Below are 20,996 nucleotides of genomic sequence, written 5' to 3' on the forward strand. Positions count from 1 at the left end.
ACACACAAACAGGTACTTACAGCCAGTGTCTTTGAGTCTGTTGATGGCGTTGGACAGGAGGCGGACACAGCCGAGGAAACCTGCGCCCTGCTTTTTGTGGATCTTCTTGTGGTTCCATACACTGATGGTGATTGAGTCTGCCTTTCCGATGTATCTGACAGGGGAAGGAGTGAAAGAAAACAGGTCAATACGACAGAAAAGAGGAGCAGTTTGTAATCCTGACAATATGATTTTATTTTGTTACGATTGTGTCATGCATAAATAATATGCCCAGCCCAAACGGGCTTACAAGACACCATTGTATTTAGAAAATAAAGAAAAGACAAAGGCAGAAACCAGAGTAGCAGCATAAATTACAAATAATACTTAACAAATAAACCATCTTGACGTTTTTTCCAAGCTTGAGAAACAAAAGTAGCAGGACGAGAGAGAGTTGACAGACCAAGAGATGGCGGAGGTTTTGGTGTCGAAGCGAAAAGCAAACGCACCTATTTGGCCATATTTCGGATTTAAACCCAATGCAATAAGGGAACCATAACGTTAATGAGCAATCACAGACGGTGTGCGCGGCACAGCAGCGCCAGGTAGACCTTTGCGACCCCGCAGCGAAAGCTCTACCGGAGAGGCCAGACACACAGCCACCTGACGGTAAAGATCAAAGTAAGCGCGCTACACATATTGACTGTCATATTTTCTTGAAGAATGTCCGGTGTAATCGGTAACGAAGGTGCTGTCACAAGTTTATTAACCGGTGGGATTTCCTCACTTTCACATACCTCATTCATTTTCAACTTCTCCTAACTCGCATACTTCGCACAACCTGTTGTCCTCCTGGATGTTTTAAGGTCTACCGTCATCAAGGGCCAGAGGAAGGATTCCTGTTCTTAACTGTGCTACTAAAGACCTTTGACTCCCCGATAAGTGTGCTATAACATAAGATTCAGTACAATAACTGTGCTTGATTTGAATATATGTTCGTAATTTTGTTTTTAACAATATATCTTTCAACCATTTTTCCTCAAATCTAGCAGGTAACTTTCTTCTAATTGTGTTCATGCAGCATGATAAATTATTACTATACATAAATAGCATGAAGTTCTGTAGCCCATGGAGCATTATGTGATTTACTCCAAAGAAAAAATTTATGGAATTTCAAAGGGAGATGGTGTATGCTTGTGTACACATTGCTCAAAGAACAGAGTAGGTTTTCATCAAACCACAGGGTATGAAAGATGGAAATTAAATGAAATCATAAGCTACAACGCTCAAGAAATGTTGCAAAACATTAACAAATACACAGACAAAAAACAGAGAAAAAACGGAAACTTGTATTTTGCATTCTCCCCCCGACAGCAAGAGAACAATGCACACCAAGTTTGCGGTGCAGACTTTCAGACTGTGTAACGAGGCCAATTAGCTGATGTTAAAGTACCTTGTTGTGTGTACGTGCTCATGTGTTCGTGCAGATTTAGTGCAGCTGAGGTCAGTCTAGTCGTGGTTGAAGAACAGAGGAAGTCCCCGAGATGTGTTCTACCACTGTCTGAGACCCAGACAGCTCCAACAGTAAACACACAGAGTTCAACATTCAAATTCACAATCACACAGTCACTGACACACACGCATACACATATGCACATGTAATTACAGCCTAACAACCAGCACGGATGCCAAGCTCTACATTATGCTGTGCATCTATAGCGAGGAGTGGGGTTTCCCTACTGAACACATCAAAACATATAGATTTGGTATGTAAGACAAATCATAGAAGTTGGAAAAATTGTTGCACTGAAATTAAATAACAACCTGTGTGGGTTGTGGATCATTTTAAGGTCTCTAGTTGCTAATCTGAAAATCTGATCGGGATGCAGTAGCCGAGGTTAGCATCTTGGCACGTTCACTTTTTCTCTCTTAGCAGATCTGTCTAGGCCTGTGCTCCGTTGCACATGTTTATTATGATCTCATCTTCTAGCCATTTAACATTATTAGATGACAAACGGGTGAAAGAACACACAGCTTTCTGCAACCAAACTTTCAATTTTCTTCTCCAATAAAAAGGTGAGTTAATTAGAGGCTTATTTGCCAAGAAGACTAGAAACCACTGGAGGTGAGATGTGGGATTATACAGAATATTTCACACTTCTATTTGATTTGTGTTTCTAATTAAAGCACTGTTGTTGTTCACTTTGATGAAATCCATTTTGGCAAAGCTCACCAAGCATTGTTATGTTTCAGTTTAGTTCCCTGCGTTTTGTGTGCTGTGGTGCAACTCAAATTGTCTCTCTGAGCACATTATGTGGTTCTAAATTTAATCTCATGCTTTTCTCTTCAGACAGCGTGAGATTAACAGGTCAATGTGATGCAAAGGTGTGTTGTGCAAAGCATCCTGGAGCCAAAAAAAGAGAACTGAAATAGCCGACGAGACAGTGTCTGAAGATAAGAGAACAGGTAGAACAAAATGTTATTTCCTCACTCACGATAACTGCCAAAAACAGTGTTGGGAAACCTTGTCCTCTGACATAACATTGCAGGTACTGTCTGAGGTAATTATTACAACACTGCTATCAACAGCAGATGTGTACAGATCGGGGAGGGCTGAGTAAACTGTCAGCACTGATTAATGGACTGCAAAAAACAGATAGAAGTACAGTATACACACACAAAATAACTACAGACTGAACTGACTCCCTGTCTTCTATAGGTGGTTAATGTTGCTCTCAAAGTAACAAAAGGACACACTGGACCATATTTCTGAACAGGACCGCTGTCTAGAGCCTTTAAAGTAAACTATTTCTCGATAATGTTATAACATATGTAACAAATAGAAATTAATTAAAAATGTGATAAGACATTAGATTCATCTTTTTCATAGGGTATTCCTCTTGTTAATACTGCTCAGGGTTCAAACAGAACAGTATGAGAAGGGTTCACCTCGTGTCCTTGATCTTTTTTCTATTCATTGCGTTAAATTATTCAATTTCCACCATTAAATCTACTTTAAAAACAAGAACAAGAAACTGCCATATGATTAACTATTAAACACTAATGGTCGACCACAGAGACATATCTCTCTCTCTTTCACACGCTTCATTAGGTGGTTACATCAACAACAAAATATAAGGATTAGCACTCACTAATCCTACAGACAACAGCAGAGGAGGGGAGAAAAAAATTCTTGGGTCAAATCCAGATTAGCTTTCCAGGACATACTAAATCCAGACCTGCACGACTTCCCAAACTTTTTCTTGCCAGGGAACGTACATTACATTGGGAAATCAAAAAATAAAAGATTTCTTTCCAGATTGGATATATTTCATATTAATGTTGGACGGCTTTCAGTTGTTAACATCGATAAAGACAAAAATAAATCAGAGTGGAGATTCTGCAGCTCTGGCTCGTCCGTATCAAGTACCTTGATCTGATTTATGTAAATTGAGCTGATGCCAGAGCATTCCTCCTCGATTCCCTTGTTCCTCGCTGTTACATTGAACCGACCACCCCCTTTTCACTTCTCTTCTTCCACTTTTGGACTTTTTCTGTCTCTCATAATGCAAAAATTGTGAATATTTAAGCTATAACATGACTTACAAAGTACAATACGTTCTGGGTGCAGTGGTATGTCCGGAATAAGTGCTTTCTTGAAGATGTCTGTAAGCTTTGCGGACAATCCAAGACTGAGATAGACAAAACACTTATTGAATATAAAACCAAAACCATTCCTGTTTTCAAGTACGGAGCAAACAACTTGCTCTCTGCTAGCGATCTCTCCTGTGTCAGCCCTTGTTTTTACTGTGCCAACTCTCAGCAGACAGGAATGAAGCAGAGAGAGATCTTCTGCAGGTTAAACCACTACTAATCAATGTCTGGAGTTACTCACTTTTTGATTATACTGTAGGGTGGGTATGTCTGCCATACAGGCCTCCAGGGTTGTGATGAAGATAGTCAACTACTGCCAATGCATTTCTAACATGGATGGCCATAGGGAGAGTAAAAACTGACTGTAGCAGTGCTAGTGCCACTGGTATGTTCAACATTTTATTACTGTGGATGAACCAAATCTTGCTCATGCAGTATGTGTGAAGCCCGGTAAGGCGACCCAGTCTCTCTCATGTGGGGACATGGTATGCACAGCACGGCATGTGCAGCATTTATTATAGAGTGAACTAGGCAGAGGGAGCAGAGAGCGAATCTGACCCTCTAACCAAAGCAATGTGAAGAGTTTATACTAAAAAGGCTGGAAATTGGAGGCCAAGCATGAAGAGGCAACATGCCAAAACCAGACCTACATACTACTGTGAGTTCATGAACTTAAACCACTTAGAAAATGTTTTCAAAAAGCTGGCTGGGTCTGTGTGTCCTTAAACATTTTTGCGTAGGACACCAACATGAATTATAGAGCATCTACTGTGGTTAAAAAGTTATATAATTTCTTTTTGCAGGGTATGACTGATATGTAATGTACGCACTTTTATTCCATGGCTTTTGGCTCGGCATGCCTTTTTTAATTCTTTTTCCTTTCCTATTGGCCTTAACGCTTTTATTATTTTAACGTCCTATCGGTTTTAAATCGGTCTTAGTGTTTTATTTTGTTGTTTTTTTATGTTTAATTGTACACCACTTTGGTCAACTTTTGTTGTTTTTAAATGTGCTTTACAAATACATTTGGATTGGATCAGTGTCATGTGAGAACGACCCCACCTCCTAAAGCTGGAGGCTGGAGATGGGGGGTGTGGCGAGGTGGCGATCTGCCAAGCCCACACTCCCATCTGCTTTCTATGGCATGTTAGCCATTTCCTGAAGAAGAGGAAGAGGCCAGGGGTCGCTGGCGGGAAACATGCTCCGCCGAGAGGGTGGGGATCGAGAGGGGGGTAGAGGGGATTATGTAAAAGAGGGGATCTGAGGATAATGTTGACCGGGCACAGGAAGCACTGTGAAACAGGTGTGTGTGTGTGAAAATGAAAGTGTGCCCAGAAAGGCAACATGCATCAGTTGTTATAGGGCTGATGATAAAGGAACAAGTATAGTCACATATGTAATTCAGAAACATATATGTTCTTCTTACACAACGGGGTTTCATTATAATTAGGGCAGCAACTAACAGTTATTTTCATTATTAATTAGCCTACCTATTGCTTTATTGAATAATAGATGAATTAACCCATTTATGCCCAAAGACTATACTTAGTATGATAAGGAAAAATGCCACAACAATTGCTCTGATTGGTCAAAAGACTTTAAATTTGGTAAGGGCTGTCAAAGTTAACGCATTCACGCAAATTCGTTGCCTGTTGGGCTTCAGTTTACCATGTTATGATTTGAGTATATCCTTGCCAGAGAGAGGGAAGTTCGTCAAGAAATGGCTGCTGTATTTATACCCTCCACCTTAAAGAAGGGTGCTTCATTGAGCTGTGAGTGTGACTACAAACGGAGTTCACTCCGCCACGGAGCGGGAGGGTGTAGGGGCCGTATTGGAATTGGGCCTAAATGTGTGTTGGCCTATAGAAAGACACATTTGGCTCAGAGAGAGTGAGCAAGCCAGAAAAAAATTAATTAGACAAACTCCAATTCACAGAGGACATTGTTCAGGAGTGCGAACTATTTAGCAAACTCCATCTTCTAATACCCAAAATAGGAAGAATCTGAGAAAGAAGGAATTCATACCAGTATGAGTCGGGCTTTCCTCCCAAAAAATCTCATATGCATACGTCTGGGTGAGGCCTGCGGTATGGAATGTCTACAACCTCACTCTACAAGATGTTTTGTTCACACGTAAAACGGCTCAAAAGCTTTATAGATGGGTGTTTCTGCTCACAGTAAAGAGCTGCATTCCTGAAACACACAGAGACACTAAAGAGCAAAACCAGTGTGCTGCATCTCTGTGAAAGCAATGCTTTCTGTGCTGTTTCAAATTCCAGCTGGTGAGTGACCTCACACACAACAACGCTGCATTTGTTTCTTAATGAGGCATTAAGTGTTAAACGGCAACATGTCGCAGTCCTGCTCCACTTACAGATCATAATGTTGATTCCACTTTGGGTCCAGCGTATTTCTCACAGTATCGGTAGAGTGGCATTGTCCTGAGCCGTCCACCACCACTTTGGCAAAAGGATCTGGCAACCCTGTAAAAATAGATAGAGGCAAGTGAAAAGGTTGTGTTTAGTAACTGTGCAAACCTGGTGTTTAGGGCTAGGCGTTATAGGCAAGTTTATCTCTATTACCATTCAGAAACAAGTCAAGCAAATACCTTTGATAAAACAAATATTCTAAGTGAAACCTATCTATCTGAAACATCTACTCAGCGAAGAAAGAGAGTTTAAGTGCCGCAAAATGTAGAACAGTTGTAGTCGGGGAGCCGCACCAGTGGCGACCGCAGCTATTTTGCTTTGTTGTTTCTTAGTCTGCCTGACCGGAGAAGGGGGATTTGTTTGTGCTGTTATCTGATCCACTCTCATCTTACTATCACGAAGGTTGCAAGATTTTTTCTTCTGATATTGTTCTTTTTTACAGCCATGTTTGGCCTGCAGGAGTACGACCAGCCTCAGAGACTCAAGTACAGCCGAGAATTTCCCCAATATCGAGTTTTAACAGTTTTTTCTGCGCCTTTGTTACCTGCCAAGAGAACTTCCTCAATTATTTATGATGGTTATTTATAACCACCGTAAAGCAAACGTGGACAATGCAGCATCAGTCATCATAAGAGTGATGCAGCGTTTGCAAAGCATATCCCCTGATGCACCTAACTTTATTATGGGAGGTTTTCATCGCTGCTCTGTGGATAAGTCCCTTAGTCGTTTTTTTAGTACATTACCGGCCCTTCAACACATGGTACTGTGCTGGACCTTTGTTGCGGGACCATCAGGGGAGCCTACAAATCTTATTTCAGAGCTCCTCTAGGTACCTATGATGGTCAAGGTGTGGTGGTCTGAGGACTCTATTCAGAAACTAAATCAATGTTTTTACAAACTTGGCCTTTCTTAAAGAATCCTGTGCAGATTTAGATACTGACACAGCATCAGCAGTATCAATCGATCATCATTGTTGTATTCTTTTTGCATTTACTATTATTGACTGCTGTCTGTGAGCCAAATTGCCCCTCTGGGACATTAAAGCTTTACTCTACAACCATAAGGCAAGTCTCCTCACAGAATCTTATTCAGTTGGAAATCTGATAACGGATTCTTCTTGGTGTGTTCATATGGTGTCCTCTCTGTGTGGCTGCATGTGTGTATTTTAAATGTGAGTATATACCTCTGGGCACCGATACCTCACGCCAGTCAAACCTGTTCAGTCACCCTTATGCTTCCGTGGAACTTCCGTCTTTGTGTGTGGGTGTGGGTGTGTGTGCGGGTTAGACAAAAATGAACTTGCTATTGTCTGTAACCATGACTTCCAGGTTAATGGGGAACCAAACTATTAGCCAACTCCTGCAGCAATTTAGTGCTTTTACCACGACCATAACTGGCAATTAAGGTAATAGATGTGGGTTGCTTTTGTGAGAAATGTCTCATGAGTGGAACTAAATAATAGGTCTCCTCTTACATTAATGCCAGAGGCAGAGGATGGCCTTCTATCCTACTGATCACCTAAACAGAGGTTGAAGAAACAGCCTGAAGCTAAACGTTAACAAAAAAGTAAATTAGAAGCCAGAAAGAAAACAACATACTACTTCGTCCCTTGGATGACCTCAGACTGTCAGCATTTGTTTGTGTGGACTTGTGTGTTTTATCCCATCAAGTCCCATCTCACTGTTACGGTGTAGCATAGGGTTGGGACGATATGCTTACCTCCCCATTTCTACACTGTCATGATACTTGGGTATACAAAGAATAAAGTAATTTCCCTCACAAATTAGTGGTATTTTCTTTTTAATTTATAAGGGACATGTAATGTTTTATACTTCTGGTGAATATATTCCAATCAATATTATTTCCATATATGTATTTTGTATATACATTTCCCTTTGTTAACACCTTATTTTGGACCTCGTCACACGAGTAGACTTCCGCTAACTTCACCAAGTCCGTCGCTAGCTCTCCCATCAGCTTTGTTTTCTTTAAACATCAGCTCCATCTGGGCCGTTTGAATACATTTAACATAAATGGCAGTATATGACAGTACTTACCAACATATATGTCTCTTTATTTTGCTCCACTACAATGTGACGTTTTTACAACAAATTGCAAAATCAGAGAACGAAACGTCTTCTTGACTACACAGTGAAGTTTGCGTGCATTCTCATGTAATTGCCATTAAGGTGTAATTTCTGTCCAGTATAATTAAAGCCTTCTTTAATTAAGTCTAGTGCTTCTGTACTAGATACCTATTACTAGAAGTTAGGTTAGCGGTGGGTCCCTGTGCGTGCTAAGCCTCCTGGTGTGTATAACAGACAGACAGCTCCTGAGGGACTTCATTTACAGCACGGATTCAAAAGCCAGCAACCTGCCACTGCTGACAAAGCCCATTCTAATGCACGAGGGAGGGAATGGGACAGGAATAGAAACATGTAAAAATAGACGCTACTTACGGAAGAAGTCTTTCTTTGCCAGGTTCTTTGCACACAGGACTGTAAGAGAAGAAATACAGAGATATTAATGACAGGTTAAAAATGAGATGTGCACAAATTAGATGCAAAAATAAGAGATTTAAAAGAAGAAAAAAAACAGACCAGACTATGCATAATCAGCTTTCAATGGTATGTCATTTTTCCATTGAAAATATATTCTACGGAATTATACAGTACATCTCTCACCCTACAAGTAAAATTACAAACTTTCAAATAGGGCTGCAACTAGTGATTATTTTCATTGTCGATTAATCGTCAATTAATTTCTTGATTAATCGATTGGTTGTTTGGTCTATAAAATGGTGAAAAATGCCGATCAGTGTTTCCCAAAGCCCAAGATGACATCCTCAAATGTCTTGTTTTGTAAACAACTCAAAGATATTCAGTTTACAGTCATAGAGGGGTAAAGAAACCAGAAAATATTCATATCTAAGAAGCTGAAATCAGTTCAATCAATTTAGACCTTTTTCTTAAAAAAATACTCAAACCGATGAATCGTTTATCAAAATTGTTGCTGATTAACTTAATAGTTGACAACTAATTGATTAATTGGTGCAGCTCTACTCTCAAAAATATTCTACTATTTAATATTATTTTTAAAGCACAGTTGTAATATGTAAATGTTGGGCAACATTTTGATAAGGCTAACTGCTTCTCTTTGGTAATATTTTTAGTAAAAGCCCAGCAGACAGAAAAATTTCATTATTTATAATTTTTTGTCTTAGCTGTACAACTTGACACAGTTTCCTTTGAGTAATTACTGCTGTCTTTTTGCCGACATATAGGTTTGTCCATCCTCACTGTCCTATCTCAGGCAAGGAGACCAGACTTAAGAGCTTTGCCTGGTAAAATATTGAGTAGAGAAGCACTCTTTCCTGTATGAAGCAGGTCGCTAGGGGTTTACATCATAGACAACATACAATGGCTTTCAACAGAGAAAGAGAAAGTAAGAGAGTCTGTAAGTCTGTGTTTGGGTTTGTCTGCTGTTGTCTTTTTTTAATCTTCCTCTGTAAATGTCTCACTTCTTGTGTGTTGGAGGTAAACTGAAGCAGGCCGATGCTTTGTTAGGAGCTGGCTAGACAATCCTGTGATAATTAGGGATGTCATAATACCAGAAATTTAGTCAATACCCATAACAGTGAAATTCCACACTTCTTGATACCAATTTGATACCCCGGTAAAAAACAAAAGTGAAACAATGAATCCCATGTACTTCCAATACTTAATACCTGATGATCCGCCTCAAGTTTATCACCAAAACAACATTTTACAAGATTACATTTTAACTCATCATAACGTTCGAATTTAGCTTCGCCCAAAAGTAATTTTTACTGAATAGAGCCTGAACGCATCATAATGTAAATAGATGGCACCTCCCGTTGATGTTAGCTGTCAGCTCTGTGCAGGACTGTGCTGCTTACCGGTTGCTAACAACTAACGTTGACTAGCTCTTCTCCTGCCAATTTGAACACAGATTTGTTGTTCGTAATGTAGCATTATCAGGGAAAGAATAAATAAGCGTTGATAGTGAGTTTACTGTGTCACAAACATATTTTCTATTGTCCCCGGGACGACGGGAGGCTATAGTACCTACTGTGCCTGCGGTACTATAGAAAAACGAATACCATCACATTTTCAGAGTTTTGGCATCGACTTAGTACCAAAGTATCGGTTCACATCGGTGACATCTAATGACAATTATAGAGCAAGACAAAGCAGGCCAAGTATCAACGATTAAGAGCAGTGGCAGAGAAAAACCAACACGATGAAGGTAATAAATCTACAGTGTACTTAAAGTGATGTAAAAGGGAGTTAAATAAACATTAAAGGCTGCCAGCAGACAGATCAACATCCTAATCACTTCTCTGCCAATGAATTGGGAGTGGTGCTAAACTGTAAGCAAAGAGACCGAATAAAATAGGTCTAGAACACTGTTCAATCTCTCTGCAAGTGCTTCCACCCATCCATCCATTTTCTATATTCACTTCTTTCTATTCATGGTCATGGGCAGGCACTTCATTATCAATGCAGGTACATGTGAACCCTCTTTTTTCCAACCGTATCATGGCTTTAGTCTCTGGGGCAAAGAGAAACAACTAAATTTACGTCAAACGAAAGACGTAGATCAGACCTTCTGCAGAGCAGGCAGCACAATAAAGGCACATGACATCTGCCTGAAAATAGGAGGTTAAAATACAAATCACATCTTTTGCCGCTTGTCACCTTCTTTATCTCGGCATTATTGTCTGCCACTTCCCCTCTACCATTGTCAAATATAGCCACAGACCATAAATACCACAAGATTAGATGTAAAAAAAAAAAAAAAATTCTCTGCTCTAGCCAGCCTCAGATGAGATGCATTATTTCTGAACACCAGACATATAAGGCCTCCAAAGGGAATATGGTCCAACATCTACAACACAATGTCAAGCCTGTAGTGAAAGTGCTATTGTATGCTGCTGTATGCATTATTTACAGCAGCCAACTTCGCACACACTAGCCTCATTTAGAAAATAAGATACATAGGCTGTGAATATACGATGTAGTTTAAAAGATATTCTTATGCAGTTAATATCCAGACAGAGGGTCAGAGAGTTGGTGCGACTTTTTGACAATTTCAGACGTTTATACGAGAACAGAACATAAAGTTATTACATTAAGACCCCTACGCCAAAACAGTGCTGTGCTGGAGACATCATCTACATGGATTACACAATAGATCATGTTAGAGCATGTGAACCTGCCACGAATGAGAAACAAGCACCACTTCCGAAAAAGATATGGACTGCCTGGGAAACCAACCTAGCATTAAACCCATTGAATGTGGAGACCTTGACAGTGACCAAAATGACACAGTCAGACAAATCAGACAGAATCACAACATGGGAACAGACGATCTCAACACAAACCAAATTACACTGACTGGGCTGCCTGGATGAACACTAACCATCAGCTTGTCAGGGGAAATTACACTGCCAAAGCCGACAGTATGGGTGCAAGCCAAATCGAAGGCAGCCAGAAAAGCCTCCTGCGGGACAAAACGGACACTGTGTTGTCGGCAGACAGGAGAAAAACAGGAGAGACAGAGGCCTGAAATCTTGGCGGAACATTTGTGGACAGAGAATCCAACTCTAAGACAAAAATCAGCCACCAAAGTTAAAATGGGTCATAAATCTTAGGCCTTGAAGATATATGTATGAGCCTTTTTTTGTGCACATGTATTCAAAGATATTCACAGCAGAGGGTTGAGAGTGACAACCATTATTCTGTCTGTTGGTTTGGAAATCTTATTTAAAGGGGCCCTGTGGAGTTTTCTTGAAAACAAACAAAAGTTATGTTCACATTTAGTGTTACCAAAACATGTATCCTTGAGGTCTGATAAATGTGTCGAGTGCATTTCCTTCCTCCTAAAACATTTGCAAAGCCCATTTATTCCCAGGCCACTAAAATACTCCAAAAACTTTTGAAAAATGTTCTGTGAAATTCAGCTAAAACATCTGTTATTATTACTCAAATATAGATTTTCTCTATCTAAATTGGGCTATCAAAATTGGCCATTCTAAAATAAACACGTACATTCAAACTATTTGAATATCTATTTTTGCACATTATGTCCATGACACCTTGTCCTAACTGGCCTGGAACGACGCAGCACGGCATTTTGAGCAGAACTTTTGTCGGGACGCCCGGTTTTATTTATTCCTGACGTTTGCTTTGAAAGCGCTGCAGTGGAGGAGGTGATTCGTGAAGTTGAAATGAGCGGTTATCTAGACGATACCTCCTCATTTCACTACAAAAACCTAAATAAGGTGGCAGCTGGCTGGATGGAGATCGCCTGAAAGTTTCCTACTATGTCATTTCTAGTAAACATCACAATATAAAATGCATGTTTTCTGTTTAAAAAGTACAAATGTCTGAAGACAGCAAGTACTGCTCACCCATCTTTTAAGTGGTTACATCTCCAGTCTAATCTCGAGTGCACAGCTGATGGTTTGATTACATGACCTAACGTGACGTTTGGTGGCACTCTCTCTGCGGCAGAGTTCTCTGCCATCATTACGGTTGTTGTATTATTCCTCGTTCAGCTTGACTTAAAGTTGCATTTCATTTTCAATTAACGAAAGTGACGTTGCGTGACTACTGTCATGCGATGCATTCAGTGCGCACGAGGCAGACAGCCACGGTAGTGCTGCTTTTTTCTCACAATGGAATATTGATTTTCATATTTGAATGATTTTTTACTATTTGAATATATATTTGAATTTAGAATATTGTTTGACAGCCCTATTAGCTTGTGTCATTTGGTTTGCTGTGGGTGTTCACGACTGCTGAAGAGGCAACACTGGTAAGTAGCTACTAGCTTAAACTGAGTGTGCTGAGCAATGATACAGACATGGCTCTCTGGTTACCACACTATGCTAATGAAGATTAAGGGATTGACCTGCACACAGCTCCAGTGTCTCAGTCACAACTGTCACAGAGGGGAAAGCCTCTCTCTTTGTTATCAATGGTCTCTCACCAACTGTGCAGCCAGGCACAGCAGGCTGCTGCTGCGGCTGCTGCTGACGATGATGATGAAAAGGTTACAAGGGGGCATAAATTAGACAATGGAACAATAATGACAACTGGGGGGCCAAAGTTTTATGAGATAAAACTACTATACCAGTGAGGTTTTCATGACTTACGGCAAAAAGAAATATGGTTTCTACAAGGTACATGATTGACTCATTGGCGATTCTTCTAAATTAGCGCTACGGCAAAAAACAGTTGACAAGGTACGGTGAGTACAATGTATGCAGCAGCAAGGTGCAAGGTAAAGTCATCTGGTACATGTGTGTGCTTTAGCGTGTTAAGTGTTCTGCATTATAGATGGGCTAATGAACTTCTCATCCCTGAAACCTGGGGAAAGCCTCTTCTATAAAGGGCTACTTGGCTTTGTGTCAGAGAGTTTCTCTGGCCAATCTTTAGCAATTCAGCAGCACTGAGTCGCTATATAAAAAGCACTGCCATCACTACTAGAAATAGAAAAAGAATAGAAAAAGGTGGCCAGAGAAATGTTCAGAAAATGTGCATTTGAGGTACTGTAGCTAATACTACCCGCAAATATTTCAATATCATTTTACAGAAGCCCCACAAGGATTTAGATAAACATGCCTAAAATATGTTGAAAATCTTATCTGGGTTCATGCAGACTTCACCACTGTGGACCCTAGCATCAATGAGGAATCAAATCTCATCTCAGCGCCCTGCGGGGATCCAGCAGCAGCAGTGTTGAATAGCTGCCACGTGAGCAGGCAGGCCATGGTGACCCAGGCCTGGCAGAAGACCAGACTCATTCAGATCCTAACACGGAAAGCTAGGTCAACTAGGAATCAGTAAACGACCAGGACGCCCTGGGGTGAAGCCGCCCTCAGTGTTGTCCGTGGATCGTCATCCCCACCACAAACCCTCACTTTATAACAGCAAGAGGAGAGACAATAAATCTGGCTGCACACCAGTGTCCTGTTAACAAATAAGCAGATGAGTAGATGACTACCATGTTACCATCGTCAGGGACTCTGCAAAGACTTCTGATGCCTACTGGTAGAATAGAGGATTGCAATTCATTCTTGACCTTTTGAATCAAAATTCATCAGAGTAATATTCTTATTTAAGGCTGATCTACCCACCAGGTTAAAGATATTGGTCCCTGTAACTTTACTAAAGCAAGATGAACTAGGCTGTTCTCTTCCTTCTCTCTGCGTCTATCAGATTTCAATCATGTTTTTTTTTAAGTTTGTGAGTCCAGATTACATTCTCACTTTCAAACAAGACAAGAAAATAATAGGACACGTATTTCTTTAATCAAATAAAACCTACATATCCCTCATTATTTGGTCAAAATCTGATTTTGTACTCATATTCACAGTCCATGACTGAGAACATTTATCTGGGAATGAGTCAGCTTCTAGAAGAGAAGAAAACTATTAAGAGCTCACATTAATTTGATGACTAAACATTGCTGATTCAGTCAGATGACCACCCAAAGGTGCCCTCATCTTAAACCAAGATGGGATAGTAGTTAAAGGGTCAAAACAGGGTCAACTCTGCTCCATTGTTTATCAAAAGGATTTGAAACAGCTGCTGTTTTGGGACCATTTGTAGGTGAGTCACCCCATTACACAGTCTGAAACAAGCCATAAATCTAACTGTCACGCCAAACCAAGCCTATCCATCTAAGCCAGTGCATGCTGGGATAATGCTTTTACCACTGTCTGGTAGCTAAAGGAGGTGGAGACAGACAGTGGCCTGTCATGGACCCAGACAATATATCCTTAAGCTTCAGAGATCAGCCATAGCTTCACATCCCCGGGGGAACTGGTAGTGCACCGTTTAAGCCCACACCTTTATTGAGCTTGCAAACAAGCATATAAAAAAAGAGGATATGAAAGTAAAGAAACTATGTTTGATGTCTCAGTACCTTTGAATATGTTTAAAATCAGTTAGAGGCTAATGACTAACAGTTATATGCTTTTCAAAGATGTAATAATCTTCATGTGTGAATATCATGCTTGTCCTGTCGCCTCACGTTAACAGACAGGACACTAAAGAACAGAGTCGTTATTATTTATTCCATTCACAGTGAATCAGATTAACAATTCTTTACCGTGATGAGTGTTGGGATACGCCCCCTCACGCGTTCAGAGACTCACTCATTACACCAGCCACACCAGAGTGGCAGGCAGTCATGACATCTGTGTCAGGGCCCTCCGCCTTTATGACCAACTTTGAATTTGTTAAGTGGATGCGTACGGGCGCGAGTGGCCTTGTGTTCCCCTATATGCGTCTCCTTGACTCCCTCAACAATGTTCAGGGTGCAAGAGACCCTGATTTGAATCGCTCCAGTCTTTACTGGCCGTCCATGCAGACACCCATGGCCTGTCCCGTGCTACAACACAGTTGGGCTCAGGGAAAATTTGTATATAAATATGTAATGTAATAGTATGTATGTGGTATGAAAAATCCCTCTGCAATAGGATTTATACTAAATGATAAATTTGGGCTGGTCGATAATTCAATATGATAATTTATCGTCTTTCAATGGAATCGTATCGTCATGAAATCATATATCGAGATATCGTGATACACAATCATCTGAATTGATAATAGCAAGCACACAAAACTTGTGTTAAACAAAACTTCTTAATCTGCACCAGCACCAATGATGTGATAATGTAATAGCATAAATCACTGCAAAATTATGTATGATAGTTATATATGAACATATACATAAAATATGTACGATATTGTGTATTACAATAAGCAAGGTCCTTAGTATTCATAACAAAATATGCACAGTGGGCCTCAGACCACAAAGAGAGGCAGTTAAAGGGGGTGGGAGCTTTGCATCGTCTCCGTCTGTCTGAATACAAAGGTCAGGCTGAAGGTTAGCATTAGTTCTGGTCAAAAGGTGAAAGGTCTTAAACAGACAGGGCTGGGGGGGTGGCCGTTGTTTTCTCAAGGGAGTCTCCATTTGCAATGGCTGCTTAACGCCTCACTCTGGTTGTTGGGAAAAGGGGTAGTGGGTGGGATAAGTCAGATGTTCCTTTAAATCCAAAGAGGATGTTCTCTTCGGAAGCTGCATCACAGTTTGATGGATCTGGCTATTTAGATTGATACTCCAGATACAGTATAAGTGCAGCACAATTCACAAAATGTGACATTTCAATACTTTTTAAACAGGAACAAATGCTGCTGTGCCAACGCACATTTATGAAGACACTTAACTCCGAGTGGTATGAATCTGTCATTCATTCATAGTGGTATTATTCACTCTGCATAAGAGATGAAAGCTGAGAGAGTTGTGGGAACATTTTCAGCACAAAAGCAAATGTTCACAGCTACATTTTTATTATAAGATAAACGGTACTTCTTTCAATTAATATCAAAGAATATTAGGGATGCACGATACCGATATCAGATCGGATATGCGGCCGATACTGACTCAAATAGCTGGATCGGGTATCAGTGACAATGGGGCCGATCTATTCAGTTCTATGTTTATATACATTATAAACTGGCATTTTAATTCCTGTTTAAGTTTTGAAAAATGTGTTGCTGCATTAAAAGGGTATGCAGAAGAATTGAAGTTGAAGAATTTGAAAAAAATTTACCAAGTTGCTAGTGTATGATTTATCATTTTAATAATAAATATCAATTCAGTAAATTTATATCTATGTATTTATTTGTTACATTTTGTTTTAGGAAAGCGATGTTTAAGTCAAGCCTGATGTTGCCTTACACATAAAAGAATGATCCCAGTCACTTCCACACAGTGAGGCATACGTTCAGATTATTAGTATCGGATCCGTTTTTGGTATTGGCCGTTAACCAAAGCCCAGGTATTGCTGTCAGTATCGGGAGTGAAAAAGTCGGATCGTTGCATCCCCAAGAATAATATTCTAGAAAAAAATATTTTTGTGATAATGGTTGATGATGTCGATGCATAAAGGAGAGTGGTTTAAGTGAGGATAAAGCTTGATCAAATGGCCTGGACAGGTTCTAACACTGTAAAGTCATTGTTGTGGGAAAATAATATATTCTTTGATAAGAAAAGGGATGACAAGACAAAAAGACATGAGCTGTATTCAAGTTCACAATAGTGTATGATTTGCGCTGTACAGTCCACTGAACCACCAGCATGCCTCTAGCCTCTTGCACTCTGTAAACATTATCAAACCACAGCGCTGGGCTGCTCTGCCCTAGACCAAAGGGTTCGGGGTCAGTAACTCCAGTGGACCATTGCGTGATTGTGCACTGACAACTCCACGGTCAAGTACGGACATTTTGTGGTCCATTTGTTCAAGTAATTCTCCGGAAGCGCTACAAGGACAGGAAAGTCGACCTGCGCTGCTACTGCCTTGAAGAAAACAGTTTCAGAATAGTGATGATTCAAGGATCTTTTTATTTCATATTCAGTTTAGTGCATATTTGGTTCAAGTGCAGCTGGTATATAAGGATAGGTTATGACAGAGGGATTAGGTTTGTCATCAGAAATGATTCAAGGGATTGCACAGGTGTAATGTGTTTGTTTAATGCTGGTCTTTAATCAACACAACATTACTCCCAGAAATGTGAAGCGTTACCAAATATTAGCATGGTCAACAGTGTGGTTGAGGGCTGTTTAAAGGGAAATGTTCAACACACTGGAGTGTGACTTTGGCTGTCTAGGAAAAAAGCTTGAGTCTCACAGCTAAAAGCCCTCAGGGCAGCATCTTTCAGGGTGAAAAAAGGCTTCTACTCTCACAGTACTTCAAATATTATTTAGCAGAACATCGGTTTCTTTCCCAAAAAAAGCATTTCTGACAAACAAATACAGCGATTTAACTAATTTCCAACAAAACACATGACAATAGCAAATAGAAAGGTTCAATGACCTAACAGTCAATACTTAGAAACAGGAAGTAGAACATAACCTGGTGGAGCTCAATTAAATGCAACCTAAGCAGAGTAGGGGAGACGTCAAAAGTAAGTCACGAGCTTCTGAGACATAGATAACAGTTCATGTTGTGGTGTCAAGTTTGATCATTAACTAGATTGTTTTAAACTTCACTTTAATGGAATGCATAAAGCCAACTGTGAGAGATGTGGTTGTCTACCACCAGGTTGATCGTGAACATGAATCTTTCCTAGATTGCTTCCTTGAGGCATGCAATGACCTAAAAACGGCATCTACAAGTTCTGATAACAATATTTTAAGCCTCAGGTAGCTTCACCAACACAAATTCATACCAATACACCATCAAAATGGGAACATTAATAACAGGCTGCAAGGAAAAAGTCACACATTGAAGTAACATCTCTACTTTCTCCAAAAATCTAGGTTACCAAGTAATGAAATGTGCATGCGGCCCAAGGCCAGAATTTGATTCCTATAACCTTTGCACACACTTTACCTGATACCAGCCAATGTGGGATCTGTGCAATGACCCAGGCTGTTTCACTCAGCCGTTTCTCAGAGTTCATACACTTTCAATTTTCAAAACATGCTTTCTTTTTAGAGCACAACTGCTTGACTTGAAAACAGCAAAAGTAATCTTCCCTGGACCAAATGCCAAAGTCCCAGAATGTGACGTAGTTGAGGTTGTTTCTTTGAGCAATTTTTTTTATATTAAAAAAAATCTTAAAATCTTCCTTATCTTAAATATAGAGGGATAAAACAAAAGAACATCTATCTGTATAGTAGGGCTGTCCTTAGGGCTGCAACTAGCAGATTGAATTTTCATTATCGAATAATCTGCCGTTGTCGTGCCATCTTTTGATTCATTTATTAATCTTTCTGTCTATAAAATGTAAGAAAATGATGAAAAATGTCCATCCCAGTTCCACAAAGTCCAATGTGATGTCTTTAAAGATATGTCTTTTAAGATATTCAGTTAAATATGACATAAAACAGAGAAAAGCAGGACATCTCCATATGTGAGAGGCTGAAAACAGTATTTTCTGCCATTTTTGCATGAAAAATGACTTTGATTAATCGATTATCAAAACCGTTGCTGATTATTTCGGCGATCGACTAATCCATTAGTCGACTGATCCTTACAGCTCTATCCTTGACCAAAGAAATTCTTAGTCGACTAACACTCATCAAAAGCACCACTTTAAATCTTGGGTTTACCAGAGATGTGCTAATAAATGTCTTGGAAATAAGTCATTCAGCATGAAAAAAGCATAAAAAAGACTAATCGACTAAAGAAGCCTCAATCAAGTACGATCAAAATGACTAAGATGGGGCATCCCTAGAAACTAACTGATTTTGAAGTTTTTAAAAAAAATCTCCTGACACACCCACCGATGTCCCCAGGCTCATTAGTGACAGCCATTCAGATCTGAAAGGGAAGGCCCACATCCTTCGCCTTCGCCCCTGTTATGACTCTTGCTACAGCCCCATGCTGTCTCATTCACAGCATTGTTCAACAGTTAAACAAAACACTTCCTCTTCCCGTCCTCACGCCTCCCTGGCGGGCTCGCTTACACCGAGAATACATGTTGGAAAAATGTCAAGCGCAAGTACACTGTGTGTGACCAATTTTATGCTACAGCGGCATGACCACACTGCAAAAAATAATGATTGTGTGGTAGGAATTAGCATTTATGGGTATCCAAAATTGGGCTATGTTGCCAAACTAATCTAATCTACATTGCACTTCCTCTGGAAAGCCATTACTAGATTTCCCAACCTCCCACCCATTCTCCAGCCCAGTGAATGCTCAGGATGCCAATTATGTCATTCATTTGAGAGGCCAGCAGACTACAGCTGACACTCCCCCTCCTCTCTGCTCCCCGAGGAGACGCCAACAATCTGGAGTCAGGAATCTGGAGCGTAGCGTAGTCACTACACCGAGCAGGAGGAGGAGGAGGAGGAGGAGGGTTGGGTTGGGTTGGAGAGGGGTGAGAAGGTAAAGACGAAATGTTCATCTGGAGGCATCTACGGTGGAACGGAGAAGGAGGGAGGAAGGAATGTGAGGAGGGGAGGGGGGGAGAGAGGTCTATCTAGAGTCACAAATCTGAGGAATGCAGACAGTCGAGGGGGGAGAAAGGGAGAGAAATATAGGAAGCAGAGGGAGGGAAAGAAAGGGGAGAAGTTAATTTGGACCAGGGAATTTTGATAGTGATGACATTCTGGCAACAGTGGAAACACGGAGGGAGGAGTAGCAGGGATGGCGGAAAGAGATAAGCGGAGATGACAGAGGAGAGGAGACGTGTATGGCGTGTGCATGGGATATTTAGCATTTGTCACATTTACTTGTAAGTCTGCACTGAAATCACCTAGTTTGTATTATTAGGAGGATGTCTCAAAACCTTTTGATGTAGTTTGTACAAATCTTGTTGGCTGACATTTACCTGCTATCCAAAAATGAGCTGTGTTGTGTTATTTTCATGCTCTGCAATATCTAGAGCCGTCTCATCTATCAACATGTATGCCTCTCTGAAATACAAGGGACACCTTTTGTCAGTTTTTTCTTTGGTTTATAATAAATGCTTTAATAAATGGGGCCTGGGATCACATCACTATACTAAAACAGAGATGGATAGGAGGTGATGTGTAGAGAGAAGGGCTGTCAAAGTTAACGCGATAATAACGCGTTAATGCAAATTAGTTTTAACACTAATTTTTCTTAAACGCATTAACGCAACTTGCAATTTGTAGTGGGCTTAGATTTAAAGCTAGAGTGCAGATACTGGCATCATATGAAACTAGAAAACCTAAGGAATACATTGGTACCAACCATGTCATACTAGCTTGTCGTGAAGGAGGCTAAATAACACTCAATTTTGGAAAGGAAAAACTGTCATGGCCATTTTCAAAGGGGTCTCTTGACCTCTGACCTCAAGATATGTAAATGAAAATGGGTACAGACATGCCCTCTTTATGATAATCACATGCAGTTTGAGG

At 40.3% G+C, this 20,996-nt stretch overlaps 1 protein-coding gene across 1 annotated transcript in view; it reads right to left on the reverse strand.

Annotated features, from left to right (window-relative positions):
* Nucleotides 1-20,996, reverse strand: part of LOC141764930 (E3 ubiquitin-protein ligase SMURF2-like) — a 71,263-nt gene that overhangs the window by 32,098 nt on the left and 18,169 nt on the right. The window contains exons 2-4 of the mRNA XM_074630631.1: nucleotides 8,522-8,560; nucleotides 6,008-6,116; nucleotides 21-154 (exon numbers count right to left, since the gene is read on the reverse strand). Coding sequence (XP_074486732.1) covers nucleotides 21-154; nucleotides 6,008-6,116; nucleotides 8,522-8,560 — 282 coding nt within the window. The remainder of the gene's footprint in view (nucleotides 1-20; nucleotides 155-6,007; nucleotides 6,117-8,521; nucleotides 8,561-20,996) is intronic.

Source organism: Sebastes fasciatus, chromosome 3 (assembly GCF_043250625.1).
Source record: "Sebastes fasciatus isolate fSebFas1 chromosome 3, fSebFas1.pri, whole genome shotgun sequence".
Taxonomy (NCBI): domain Eukaryota; kingdom Metazoa; phylum Chordata; class Actinopteri; order Perciformes; family Sebastidae; genus Sebastes; species Sebastes fasciatus.